Source organism: Hemitrygon akajei, chromosome 3 (assembly GCF_048418815.1).
Source record: "Hemitrygon akajei chromosome 3, sHemAka1.3, whole genome shotgun sequence".
Classification (NCBI taxonomy): domain Eukaryota; kingdom Metazoa; phylum Chordata; class Chondrichthyes; order Myliobatiformes; family Dasyatidae; genus Hemitrygon; species Hemitrygon akajei.
In genome coordinates, this window is record NC_133126.1 from 163,781,724 (window position 1) to 163,796,737 (window position 15,014).

The 15,014-nt window shown below is 38.2% G+C and overlaps 1 protein-coding gene across 4 annotated transcripts in view; it reads left to right on the top strand.

Moving 5' to 3' along the window:
* Positions 1-15,014, top strand: part of clcn2c (chloride channel 2c) — a 510,268-nt gene that overhangs the window by 487,109 nt on the left and 8,145 nt on the right. For all 4 annotated transcript variants that reach the window (XM_073041207.1, XM_073041210.1, XM_073041208.1 and 1 more), the window contains 2 exons: positions 1,560-1,664; positions 12,702-12,788. In XM_073041207.1, the coding sequence (XP_072897308.1) occupies positions 1,560-1,664; positions 12,702-12,788 (192 nt within the window). The remainder of the gene's footprint in view (positions 1-1,559; positions 1,665-12,701; positions 12,789-15,014) is intronic.

A 15,014-nucleotide genomic window follows, 5' to 3' on the forward strand; every position in this document is an offset into this window, starting at 1 on the left:
GGGTTATAATTTACATTTCTGTTAATGTAAACTTATTTCTTCCACTTTGTAAGCTATCATAGTATTTCCATTATTGGCTGTGTGAATATTTTTGCAGATGGAACTTGACATTTTGGAACAACTAATTCTGTGTCATATAATAGGAATTGTTTGTGATGTGATTGTGCACAAGTCATATGTAAACTGTTCCAGTAGAGTACAGTCGGCCCTCCTTATCTGCGGGGGATTGGTTCTGGGACCCCCTGCGGATACCAAAAACCGCAGATGCTCAAGTTGGTGGTCTTTAGGACCCACTGGAACCCCGGACCTTATATAACCTGTCTCAGTGCGGTGGACATTAAGACCCGGCACAGCTCTGGATCCGCAGTGTTTCTGTTCACGTAAATAATCACGATCACGATTGAAAAAAAGTGGAAGTAATAAAGCAATCCGAAAGAAATGCCATTGGTCACAGGAAAAGCGTTAGGCTAGAGTTGGTCAACGATCGGAACAATTTTAAAGGATAAAGTGAGAATAATGGAGCATGTGAAGGCCCTGCCCCGATGAAAGCTACAATTATTACTAAGCAACGCAATGGTTTAATTATTGAAATTCATATGTTTCTTAAGAGTTTTATATGCATAGAAAGGTAAAATATATACTATATACTAAGACAAACGTTTGACTAACTGACGCTAAATAATACTGGATGTACCTGTTCCGATTTCAAATCCAACTTAAAGATGGACTCGGGAACGGAACTCGTTCATAACCCGGGGACTGCCTGTACTTTTAAATCATCTCTAGATTACTTTATAGGTGTTATATTGTATTGTTTAGAGAATAATGACAAGAAAAAGTAGTGCTGGAGAGAGAACTTCCGGGTTTTCCCGATCCGCGGTTGGTTGAATCCGCGGATTAGTAGGGCTGACTATTATGTATTTCATAACTGAATATTAATTCAAAGTCCAGACTAAATTAATATCAAAGTACATATATGTCACCATATACAACTGAGATTTGTTTTAATTTTCCTGAATGTTCTGTTAATTTGTATTTATTAAGTATATTTGTTTAAAAAGTGGAAATTACTCTTTTAGTGATGTGATCTTGAATCTTTCAAAATGTTTTGCGCTGCATTTCATTATAAGAAATCTATTCCTCATGATGTATTCAGCTGATCATGTACACAATTTTGACAATATTTTCTTTAGTAATTGCTGTTTAATTTTGTGATATTAAAGCAGTTGGGGACTTAATCAAGAGTTGAAGAATTAATTAGGAATTCCGGTCTGTATTCAAGATAACAAATGTCAGAAAGAACATCAAACCCTCAGTGAAGCTGATACTAAAATTGTCACTAGAATTACTGAGAGGCCCTAAAACCTGAACTTTGTGGCTTCCTGAAATGACAGATTGGGACTACTTAACTAATTGAATGTATATTGAACTCTGATCTAGACACTGAAATGCCATAACTAATTACCTGGATGTCTCTATGCTATTTCTGTGTGCTGAATTCAGTTGTGAGCCACGGAAACACTGTAATTGCAAACTGATGATTAAAACCATTTCCCTAGATTATGGAATGGGAAGAAAAACAGTTGGATGAGGAAGTGGATTTCAACAACTGTAAGATTGATCCAGCACCCTTCCAACTTGTAGAGTGGACATCCTTACACAAGGTGAGATCTATTAAATGCTTCCAAATGCTCTATTGCTAAAGTTACTGTAACTTTGTGCTATTAGGTTGTCATCCAATAGGGTTGCATGCAGATTAAATTGTTATCTATAGCACCAATTAATTATTTAGTTATTTGTTTAATGTTTCTTAATACATTTTCATTAGAGTTACTTAGAATTTTGATAAAACAGGCTTGAAAATGAATCATGGTATTTAGAAGCAATGGTCAATGAAGTACTTCATCTATGAGATTAATTCTATTTTCGGTGAATATGTAGTTGCTGAAACAATACACATGCACTTATATCCTCTTGTATTAAAGTCCAACATACTGTACAATTTGCTTTCCTAATTGCTGCTTGTTAATTTTCAGTATCTTTGTGTACAAGGACACTCAGGTCACTTTTTTAACATAAACATTTTCTTATTCCTCATCGTAAAATAGAAGACTCATTTTTTTCTAATTATACCACAAAGTGAACAACCTCACATTTTTCTACATTACATTTAATCTGCCATATTTTCATCTACTCATTTAGTTTATCCACGTCTCCTTGGAGCCTCTTTGAAACCTCCTCCCTATCATGATCTTGCCCTGTGTTGTGACATTATTAAATTTCTAAAGTCATTACTTAGTCGCTTCTGCCATATTTTATTGATTATGAGTAAGTGAGGTCAGTCTCACCAACTTCTCTCTTTTTTAAATACTAATTTTCTTTAGTTCTTTATATTTGTTGGATCCTTTATTATTTAGTATTTCTAACAAATTTTTTTGTCTTTTCTATGAAGACTGACGTGAAGTATTTAATTTCTCTGCCACTTCCTTATTCCCCATATTTTGGTCTATAAAGGAACCACATTTACACTTGCTAGTCTTCCTTTTTAAGTACCTACAGATACTCTTTTTCATACTTTTTGCCATTTTACTCTCATATTCTATCTTCCCCCTTTTTATCAATTCCCATGCTCCTGTTACAGAGCCCAGATGAATTTTATTTCAGACTTGAACTCTCTAAATTATTTACTCTTTTAAAAAATGGATCTAGTGCTTTCTCGGCATATATGATGAATGAACTCTGCTCTGGCTTCCAGCCGGGTACAAGTATCGATGGTATTAATTCAGTATTTCTATAGGATGCTGGCGATCCTTCTAGAAGCTGTGGAAATATAGGGAAGACAGGCAATAGTGACGGGTTCCCCTCCTCGTTGTTAGGTTTCTTGGTTTTTCTGTCAGCCCTTTTAAGGGCCCGATTGATTTCCTTCACCTTGCAGCCATCCTGTAGGAGCAGATTAATACCATCCACAAACCCGTAAGGAAGCTCAGATCACAGCTTCTGTGGGTCAAAGACGATCTGGGAGTCCAATCGGCTGGTGTTTACAGGATTCCCTGTGTAGGTGGATCAGCATATATCAGCTAGATGGGATGCACGGTGGAAACCCACATCAAGGAGTACATGAGGTGTATCTGTCTGGGATAACCAGAGAAATCAGCGGTAGGAGAACATTGCATATGCAATGACAATAGGATTGACTTCAACAGCACAAAACTGCTGTGCCACCCCAATAGCTTTTGGAATCGCCTGGTAAAGGAAGCCATTGAAATAAAACTGGAGGAAAATAATTTTAACAAAGAAGGTGGTCTCACTCTAATTAAGAACTGGAATTCAATTGTAAACAAGGTTTGAGAGTAGGAACCTGATTGAATGAGTACTAGCCAATCAGGAGGGACGGACAACAGGGGTATGAATACCACCGGACTAGATGTACCCAGGCATCATCCGTGATGAAGATGGCAAAGTTTGTCTTCAAAACATCAGTTACAATCGTTATCTGTACCCAGCTAGAAGCCCAAGAAGAGTTTATTCATATTTATTCTTAACTTATAACCATATAACAATTACAGCACAGAAACAGACCATCTCGGCCCTTCTAGTCCTTGCCGAATGCTTACTCTCACCAAGTCCCATCAACCTGCACTCAGCCCATAACACTCCATTCCTTTCCTGTCCATATACCAATCCAATTTTACTTTAAATGACAATATCGAACCTGCCTCTACCACTTCTACTGGAAGCTCGTTCCACACAGCTACCACTCTCTGAGTAAAGAAATTCCCCCTCGTGTTACCCCTAAACTTTTCCCCCCTAACTCTCAACTCATGTCCTCGTTTGAATATCCCCTGCTCTCAATGGAAAAAGCCTATCAACGTCAACTCGGTCTATCCCCCTCATAATTTTAAATACCTCTATCAAGTCCACCCTCAACCTTCTACGCTCCACAGAATAAAGACCTAACTTGTTCCAACTTTCTCTGTAACTTAGGTGCTGAAACCCAGGGAACATTCTAGTAAATCTCCTCTGTACTCTCTCTATTTTGTTGACATCTTTCCTATAATTCGGTGACCAGAACTGTACACAGTACTCCAAATTTGGCCTCACCAATACCTCGTACAATTTTAACATTACATCCCAACTCCTATACTCAATGCTCTGATTTATAAAGGCCAACATACCAAAAGCTTTCTTCACCACCCTATCCACATGAGATTCCACCTTCAGAGAACTCTGCACCATCATTCCTAGATCACTCTGTTCTACTGCATTTCTCAATGCCCTACCATTTACCATGTATGTCCTATTTTGATTATTCCTACCAAAATGTAGCACCTCACACTTATCAGCATTAAACTCCGTCTGCCATCGTACAGCCCACTCTTCTAACTGGCCTAAATCTCTCTGCAAGCTTTGAAAATCTACTTCATTATCCACAACGTCACCTATCTTAGTATCATGTGCATACTTACTAATCCTATTTACCACTCCATCATCCAGATCATTAATGTATATGATAAACAACATTGGACCCAGTACAAATCCCTGAGGCACACCACTAGTCACCGGCCTCCAACCTGACAAACAATTATCCACCACTACACTCTGGCATCTACCATCCAGCCACTGTTGAATCCATTTTACTACTTCAATATTAACATCTAAAGGTTGAACTTTCCTAACTAACCTTCCGTGCGGAACCTTGTCGAAGGCCTTACTGAAGTCCATATAGACAACATCCATTGCTTTACCCTCGTCAACTTTCCTAGTAACCTCTTCAAAAAATTCAATAAGATTTGTCAAACATGACCTTCCACGCACAAATCCATGTTGACTGTTCCTAATCGGACGTTGTCTATCCAGATAATTATATATACCATCTCTAAGAATACTTTCCATTAATTTACCCACCACTGACGTCAAACTTACAGGCCTATAATTGCTAGGTTTATTCTTAGGACCCTTTTTAAACAATGGAACAACATGAGCAATAGGCCAATCCTCCGGCACCATCCTAGTTTCTAATGACATTTGAAATATTTCTGTCAGAGCCCCTGCTATTTCTACACTAACTTCCCTCAAGGTCCTACGGAATATCCTGTCAGGACCCGGAGATTTATCCACTTTTATATTCCTTAAAAGCGCCAGCACTTCCTCGTCTTTAATCATCATAGTTTCCATAACTACCCTACTTGTTTCCCTTACCTTACACAATTCAATATCCTTCTCCTTAGTGAATATCGAAGAAAAGAAATTGTTCAAAATCTCCTCCATCTCTTTTGGCTCCACACATAGCTGTCCACTCTGATTCAGACAGACAGACATACTTTATTGATCCCGACGGAAATTGGGTTTCGTTACAGTCGCACCAACCAAGAATAGTGTAGAAATATAGCAATATAAAACCATAAATAACTAAATAATAATAAGTAAATAATGCCAAGTGGAAATTAGTCCAGGACCAGCCTATTGGCTCAGGGTGTCTGACACTCAGAGGGAGGAGTTGTAAAGTTTGATGGCCACAGGCAGGAATGACTTCTTATGACACTCAGTGTTGCATCTCGGTGGAATGAGTCTCTAAGGGACCAATTTTATCCCTCACTATCCTTTTACTATTAATATAGCTGTAGAAACCCTTTGGATTTACTTTCACCTTACTTGCCAAAGCAACCTCGTATCTTCTTTTAGATTTTCTAATTTCTTTCTTAAGATTCTTTTTACATTCTTTATATTCCTCAAGCACCTTATTTACTCCATGCTGCCTATATTTATTGTAGATCTCTCTGTTTTTCCAATATCCCTTGAAAAGCATGGCTCTCTCAAACTTTTAAGCATTCCTTTCAATCTAACAGGAGCATAAAGATTCTGTACCCTCAAATTTTCTCCTTTAAATGACCTCCATTTCTCTATTACATCCTTCCCATAAAACAAATTGTCCCAGTCCACTCCTTCTAAATCCTTTCGCATCACCTCAAAGTTAGCCTTTCTCCAATAAAAAAACCCTGGGTCCAGTCCTATCCTTCTCCATAATTATATTGAAACTAATGGCATTGTGATCACTGGACCCGAAGTGCTCCCCAACACATACCTCCGTCACCTGACCTATCTCATTCTCTAACAGGAGATCCAACACTGCCCCTTCTCTAGTTGGTACCTCTATGTATTGCTGCAAAAAAGCTATCCTGCACACATTTTACAAACTCCAAACCATCCAGCCCTTTTACAGTATGGGCTTCCCAGTCTATGTGTGGAAAATTAAAATCTCCCACAATCACAACTCTTGTGTTTTCTACAAATATCTGCTATCTCCTTACAAATTTGCTCCTCCAATTCTCGCTCCCCATTAGGTGGTCTATAATACACCCCTATAAGGGTGCATCTTCCTTATTACTGCACCTTCCCCATTCCTCAATTCCACCCAAATAGCCTCCCTAGACAAGCCCTCTAATCTATCCTGCCAGAGCACCACTGTAATATTTTCTGTGACAAGCAATGCAACACCTCCCCCTCTTGTCCCTCCGATTCTATCACACCTGAAGCAACAAAATCCAGGAATATTTAGTTGCCAATCACATCCCTCCTGCAACCATGTTTCACTAATAGCTACAACATCATATTTCCAGGTATCAATCCATGCTCCAAGCTCATCCACCTTTCTTACAATGCTCCTAGCATTAAAATAAATGCACTTAAGAAATTCTCCACCTCTTCCTCTCTGTTTATTTCTAACGGTGCAAACAACTTTACTATCTTTTACTTCCTTCTCCCGTACATCTGTTCCTACACTCTGGTTCCCCTCCCCCCTGTATCACCCCTCGTAACTTCTTGCATCCTTCCTTATAGATTCCAGATATGTATGTTTGTGTGTGTGTGTATATATTTCTTTCCCTATAAAAAGTTTTCAACCTCCCCCTGGAAGGTTTCATGTTTTATTGTTCTACAACATTGAATAACAGTGGATTTAATTTGGCCTTTTTGACTCTGATCAACAGAAAAATACTTTGTGTCAAAGTGAAAACAAATTTCTACAAATTGGTCTAAATGTATTACAATTATTAAACACAAAATAATTGATTACATAATAACACACCCCCTTCAAGTCAGTATTTAGTAGATTCACCTTTAGCAGCAATTACATCCTTGAGACTGTGTGGATAGGTCTCTCTCAGCTTTGCACATATGGACACTGCAATTTTTTCCCCATTTCTCTTTACAAAACTGCTCAAGCTCTGTCAGATTGCAAGGGGATTATGAGTGAACAGCCCTTTTTAAGTCCAGCCATAAATTCTCAATTGGAATGGATTCTGACTTGGCCACTCCAGGACATTAACTGTGTTGTTTTTAAGCCATTCCTGTGTAGCTTTGGTTTTATGATTGCGGTCATTGTCTTGCTGGAAAACAAATCTTCTCACAAGTCGCAGTTCTCTTGTAGAGTGCATCAAGTTTTCCTCCAGTATACCTCTATTTTGCTGAATTAATTTTAACCTCTTACAAGCCTTTCAAGGCCTGCTGCAGTGAAGCATCCCCACAGCATGGCGCAGTGACGACCATGCTTCACGGAAGGGTTGGTGTGTTTTTGACGATGGGTGGTGCTTGGATTACACCAAACGTAGTGTTCAATCTGATAGCCAAAAAGCTCAATTTAGTTTCATTAGACCACAGAACCTTCTAGCTGACTTCTGAGTCTCCCACATTCCCTCTGGAAAACCTTAGCCAAGATTTCATGTGTGCTTTTTCCAACAGTGGCTTTCTCTCTGCCACTTTCCCCATGAATTTGCAACTGGTAAAGCACCTGGGCAAGTTTTATATGCGCAGAATCTCTCATCTCAGCCACTGAAGCTTGCAAGTCCTCTAGAGTTGTCGTAGGTCTCTTGGTGGCCTCCATCACTAATCCCTGTCTTGCACGGTCACTCAGCTTTTGAGGACAACCTGCCTCACAGCTGATCTACAGCTGTGCCATAATCCTTCCTTTTCTTGTAGATAGACTTAACTGTACTCCAAGGGATATTCAGTGACTTGGAAATTTTCTTGTATCCACCTCCTGCTTTTCAATAACCTTTTCATGGAGGTGTTTGGAGTGTTCTTTTGTCTTCATGGTGTAGTTTTTGCCAGGATACTGACTCACCAGCAGTTGGACCTTCCAGATAAGGGTGTATTTTTACTACAATCAGTCGAAACACCTGGACTGCACACAGGTGATTTACCTAATTATGTGATTTTTAGAACCAAATGGCTGCACCAGTGATGATTTGGTGTGTTATATTAAGGGGGGGGGTGAATACTTATGCAATCAATTATTTTGTGTTTTATATTTGTAATTAATTTGGATCACTTTGTAGAAATCTGTTTTCACTTTGACACAAAAGAATCTTGTTCTGTTGGTCAATGTCAAAAAAGCAAAATTAAATCCACTGTGATTCAATGTTGTAAAACAATAAAACATGAAAACTTCCAAAGTGAGTGAATACTTTTTATGACACTGTATATATGTGCCTAAGACTTTTGCACAGTACTGTAGGTGCTTTTCATTTACAGTGTCAGTAGTGGTGTAGAATACAGACGACAATTGGCTCCACGAGTTCTGCAAGGAAGATCGGATTGTTTTTGTAAAAGAGATCTTCAAAACTGTTGATAAGTAATATGAAGTAAAATGTTGAATTGATATTTTAGTGCTTCTCTTGAATATTTACAGAAGAATTTTCTGTTTAGAAGGAGTATACGTGAAACACGAACTTGCCGCTTCTCTTCTAATTACTACATGAGTCACTGATTGTTTTAGACCATAAGACCTAAGAGCAGAATTGGGCTATTTGGCCCATCAAGTGCGCTTGCTGTTCCCATCATAGCTGATGTACAATCCCTCTCAACCCCATTCTTCTGCCTTCTCCCTGTAACCTTTGATTACCTTACTAATCAAGAAGCTATCAACCTCTGCTATAAATATTGCCAATTCACCACCATTTGGTGAAAGAAATTCCTCCTCATCTCTGTTCTAAAGGTTCTTTCGTCCTTCTATTCGGAGGCTATGCCCTCTGCTCTTAGACTTCCCCACTATAGGAAACATCTTCTCCACATCCACTCACCTAGTCCTTTTCAAACATTATTTCTGAATTCTAGCACATGCATTTCTTTTGTTCATTGTTAGTTAAGAGTTCTTTATGCATTGGTTTATTTTTCTGGTCTCTGAAATAGATCATCCCTTGCTGACGTGGACATTGCAGTATATGCAGAACCCACTTCGGCTTTTCCTGAAGATTTACTGTTGTTTTTTATGCTGACGTATACATGTATGTGTCTCAAACTCTATTGAGAGACGTATTGTTAAAATAATACAAGGGATTCTGATATGGAAGAGGTAGATAAAATTTTGATTTGGTTAACAATGTTTTAATGTGTACATGAAATACTCAGTATGCATTAAAAATTAGAAACAAATCCCTGAAAAATCAGACATTGAAATTGCACAATTGAATAATTGATATATTTTTCCTGAATTTTTTTTTTACCAAGCAGTGCTACAAGTAAAAATAATTGCCTTAATGTGGATAATTCATAATGTAGGCAGCTCTGAGATTGCTGTCTCATTGTTTAAATCTCTGATTTGTGAGCTCGTCTGGCAACATTATTCATCATGTTGTGTAATAACATTGCAAATAACACTGTGCAGAGTTACCGTCATAAATATTTAAAAGAGGAAGATAATAAAATAATATGTTGCATGTTTCCACAGAGGGCTGGCAGTATGATATAAGTACATTTTGACATGGAACAATGCACTGTTTCTTTGCATACATTTTCAACAACATTGTTTTAATCATTAGACGATCTCCTATCAGCATCAACACTTGAGCAATTTATTCTATTAAGACCACTGAGTTAGATTTCAAATGAATTTGTGCGCTCAAGGACAAGTCAATTAAATGGTTATTTGTCAAAGCAATACTATTTATCCCACTGTGAGGAATGCTCATGAATAGCTATAGATATTTTATCTTCTCAGTGTGATATTTTTATCATTACCCTTCTTATTATGTTTTTCTACCGTGTAGTCTTTTTCATTTCTTTTGTACATGAAATATTCATTGTGTTCTTAAAAATTAGAAACTATACTAGTAGTTAAACCGATTTTTTTTTGTATAAAGATGCAGTGCTCTTAAAAGTTTCAAAAGCATAAATTTTCATGAGTTTTATTTGAGGCATTCCTTCAGGCAGATTATCACAGAGCACCTATTTTGGTTGGGAAAGTTAAAGTTTCAGATTACAACCTTCAGATAAATGACTGAGGAGAAAATTAGCGATGTGCCCTCTGTCACAAGGAAGGTTCAATACCCATTTTTCTTCATAGTCAATGCTCACTGATGATGAGATTAGAAATTGTGGCTTGTGCTCTCTATCAATACCTGCTATAACATTACATACCTCTGTCAGATCACCCTCTGCCTCCTTCACCTCTAGTCAAACAAACTAATCTCCCCCATAACTAAAGTCCTCTAGTCTATACAACATCCGGTGAATGAATCTCCTCTGTATTCTCTGTAGCACAATCGCATCCTTCCTATGATTTAGCAACCAGAAACACAAGCAATAAGTATAATTTTCTGAGAATCTATATAGTGCCTATAAAAACAATTCAAACCCCCTTGGAAGTTTTCATGTTTTATTGTTTTACAACATTGAAATAGATGTGGATTTAATTAACTTTTTTGACACTGATCAACAGAAAAACTTTCTTGTGTCAAAATGAAAACAGATATCTATAAAGTGATCTAAATTAATTGCAAATATAAAACTCAAAATAATTGACTACATAAGTATTCACCCCCTTTAGACACACCAAATCATCACTGGTGCAGCCAATTAATTTTAGAACCCACATAATTAGTTAAATGGAGATCTGATTTTGGAGAGCTGTGTGCAGTCGAGGTGTTTCAACTGATTGTAGTTAAAATACACCTGTATCTGAAAAGTCCAGTTGTTGGTGAGTCAGTATCTTGGCAAAAATTACGCCATGAAGACAAAAGAACACTCCAAGTAACTCCGCAAAAAGATTATCGAAAAGCACAAGCCAGAAGATGGATTCAAGAAAATTTCCAAGTCACTGAATATCCCTTGGAGTACAGTTAAGTCAATCATCAAGAAATGGAAAGAATGTAGCACAGCTGTAAATCTGCCTAGAGCAGGCCGTCCTCAAAAACTGAGTGACCGTGCAAGGAGGGGACGAGTGAAGGAAGCTACCAAGACACCTGTGACAACTCCGGAGAAGTTACATTGGCTGAGGTGGGAGAGACTGCGCGTACAACAACTGTTGCCCGGGTGTTTCAGCAGTCACAGCTTTATGGGAAATTGGCAAAGAGAAAGCCACTGTTTGAAAAAAACTCACATTAAATCTTGGCTTGAATTTGCCAGAAGGCATGTGGGAGACTCTGAAGTCAGCTGGAAGAAGGTTCTATGTTCTGATGAAACAAAAATTGAGCCTTTTGACCATCAGACTAAATGCTTTTTTTGGCATAAGCCAAACACCACACATAATCAAGAACACACCATCCCTACCACGTGGTGGTGGCTGCATCATGCTGTGGGGATGCTTCACTGCAGCAGGCCCTGAAAGGCTTGTGAAGGTAGAGGGTAAAGTGAATGCAACAAAATACAGGAAAATCCTGGAAGAAAACCTGATACCATCTGCAGGAGAACTGCAACTTGGGAGATTTTCTTTTCCAGCAAGACAATGACCCCAAGCATAAAGCCAAAACTACACAGTAATGGCTTAAATTCAGCAAAGTTAATGTCTTGGAGTGGTCAAGTCAGAGTCCAGACCTCAATTCAATTGTTGCTGGAGTTGAAAAGGGCTTGTTCACTCACGATCGCCTCGCAAAACTGCTAGAAACCTTTCCACACAGACTCAAGGCTGCAATTGCTGCCAAAGGTGCATCTACTAAATGCTGACTTGTAAGGGGCGAATACTTATGCAATCAATCATTTTGTGTTTTATATTTGTAATTAATTTAGATCACCTTGTAGACAGTTATTTTCACTTTGACACGAAAGGGTCTTTTTCTTCCGAGGGGGTGTGAATACTTTTTATAGGCACTGTATTTGCGAACTAACTGCCAGTCACAGCACAGCAATAACAACTCTAATAAAGTTATCTACTTTTCAATTTTGCAACTCACAACAAATTCATTGTCAGCATTGTGATGATACGTCAAAGTGTTGACATTGATAACATTTGATAACACAAAGGATTTACTGCAGTAAGGTGCAATGTTGCTCTGCCGAGCATTGTGGGCGTGCAATGTTGGTGCCAGAATGTGTGGCAACACATCCCCCAGCAATCCCCGAGTGTGTTGGTTATTAACACAAACAATGCTTTTCATTGTGTGTTTCGATGTACGTGATAAATAAATGAATCTGAATCTAATTAGAAAGGCGAGAGAATGGGGTTGAGAGGGATAATAAATCGGCCTCAATGGAATGGCAGATCAGACTTGATGGACTGAAAGGCCTAATTCTGGTCTTAAGTCTTGCAGTCTTACTGTTCATGCTCAGCTATAAAGAACGTAAAACATTAAAATTTTAAGTTGGGTGATGTTTAAGTTGAGATGCACTGAAGCAAATCATGAAAGAAATAATAGAATCACAATGTTCAAATGGAGTCCTCCATCAAATTACAATCAACTCTCTAATCAAAAATTCTTATCTCCTTTCAGACTCACACCATGTTCTCCCTGTTAGGACTTAACCATGCTTACGTGACGAGTATTGGAAAGTTAATAGGAGTGGTAGCTCTTAAAGAGGTGAGATATTTTACACTTTATTAGCAACATGAAGCTGAGTGACTGCAGTGGAGAGTCCATTCCGGGTGCCTGTTGAAACCTGTTTGCAGTTCAAAAATGTCACATGTAGTGTTGATTAATGTTGAAGGATTAGTGTGAAAAGGAGGTTTTCCAATTTAACCTTATTTCCACCTCTGTCGCTTTGGCTAAAAGAAGATGGACTCATTCATCTGCTGGCATAATTTGGAGATTTACACTCTTGCTATCAATGTTATGCAGAGAAAAAAACTATATTTTGCACAATTATCTGATGTCTGAGTTTCATTAGGCTACGTTTGCCAAATCTAATGGAGTTATTTGCATGTGCAGATGATCAGTGTATTTGCTTTTATGGCAGGTGATTGATACCCAATACCTACTAGCCGGGTAAACATATAATAGTATAATTCCATCATGACAGCCAACTAAATCCTTTATAAGGGTTTTGATCTCTCTATCAGTCGACCAGGCTGTCACTAAATGAGGCAACATTTGGTTCAAATTTTGGACCTTTAGTTAGTAGGCTGAGATTTGCTGAGAAATGAACCACATAGGAAATCCAAGCCGGTGTAATGGCCTGGATACCAGCAGATAAGGTCTGTTTTCATTAAGTAAAAGCCCTGAAAGGTAATGCACAGGGAAAAAACATTCTACATTTTCAGAAGCAGTTCCAAAAGGGTTATTGAATAACAATGCCAGTTTTGTTCAAGTGCAGATGTTTGCTCCATCCTGATTAGTACCTTTCCCATATCTCTCTGTGCTTCAATTGAATAAGTGTTGTAGGACAAGTGTGAAATGTGCGCGCGCGTGTGCGTGTGTGTGTGTGTGTGTGTGTCTATGTAAGTATTACGGAGACAAGAGAGGAGTGTGGACCATAGGATTTAGCTCCCAAGTAATCAAAATAGCTTTTCACAAGCTTCTGAGAGGAATCAGGTTTATAGTGAGGAACAGCAAATTTAAATTCTGTGTCAAGAATTATGGAGTTGAAATTTGTATTTCACAAATACAAAATGCAGTTACAGCCCCATGCTGAACCCTGATTGCAAAGTCAACAGAATGAAATTTAAGGAAAATGCAATGCAAAACTGCTATTAAAAGGCATAATTAATGCAACCAAATTTCCACGCATTTCTAAAGCAGTATCTTTACCCAGAGGGAGATCAACACTTTTAGACCAGACCATAAAATTTTACAATGTAACGTGATTCAGTGACTAGCAGTTAAAATTTTCATTAACGTATGAAGTTCGCACATCTTGAATAGGAATAGGTGTTAAACTAAATGTGTGATATTCAATGGCTAACTGAGGTTTTGCATGTTTCTTTTTCTCTGTACTACTTTGGTTGAGATTATATCTGACACTTCTAGAAAAAGAGGGCAATGTAAAACAAAAGCCAGGTTTGGGTGAGGATGCTGTACCTTTTGCAACAATTTTATTCCTGCCAGGATAGTGCATCAAGTGTCCCGACTGGACTTTAAAACTCGTATTTCCCTATCTTGGCCATCTCAACAAAAGAGTTTATTTCATTCCCTGTACAAATGCCAAGATTGGTATCTTACTATTCCAGGGGAAGTGTGCATGGTTTTTTAAGTTATTGTTCGTGTATTTGCTTTTGGAACTTGATTAAATCTGCTTTTGGTGATGTAAAGTTAATGTCCCTGAGGTACTGGGAATTAATATTTTCATTAACAGTGAAAATTAATTTTGCTATTATTTTTGTGTTTGAAGATTAAATATAGTCCCTGAATGTCAAATCCACTTTAGACATTGCATTAGAAAAAAGATCATACCAGGACTCTAACCTGTGCAATATCCTATCAAATGCAATGAAGTTATAGTTAATTTCTTATTCTAGCATTACAGGTATATCATTTTCCTGACACCAGACTTAGTCCAATCAGAAGGTGATTTGGGAAATTAGAGCTTAGCACATAGAATGTTGCAGCACAGTAAAACCATGAGAAAACCATAAGGCATAGGAGCAGAATTAGGCCATTTGGCCCATCAAGTCTGCTCCGCCAGTCAATCATGGCTGATGCTTTTTTTCCCCTCCCCAGCCTTCTCCCTGTAATCTTTGATGTTGTGTCCAATCAGGAACCTGTCAAGCTCTGCCTTAAATACACCCAACAAACTGGCCTCCACAGCTCCCTGTGGTAATAAATTCCACAAATCACCACCTTGTAGCTGAAGAAATTTCTTTGCATTCC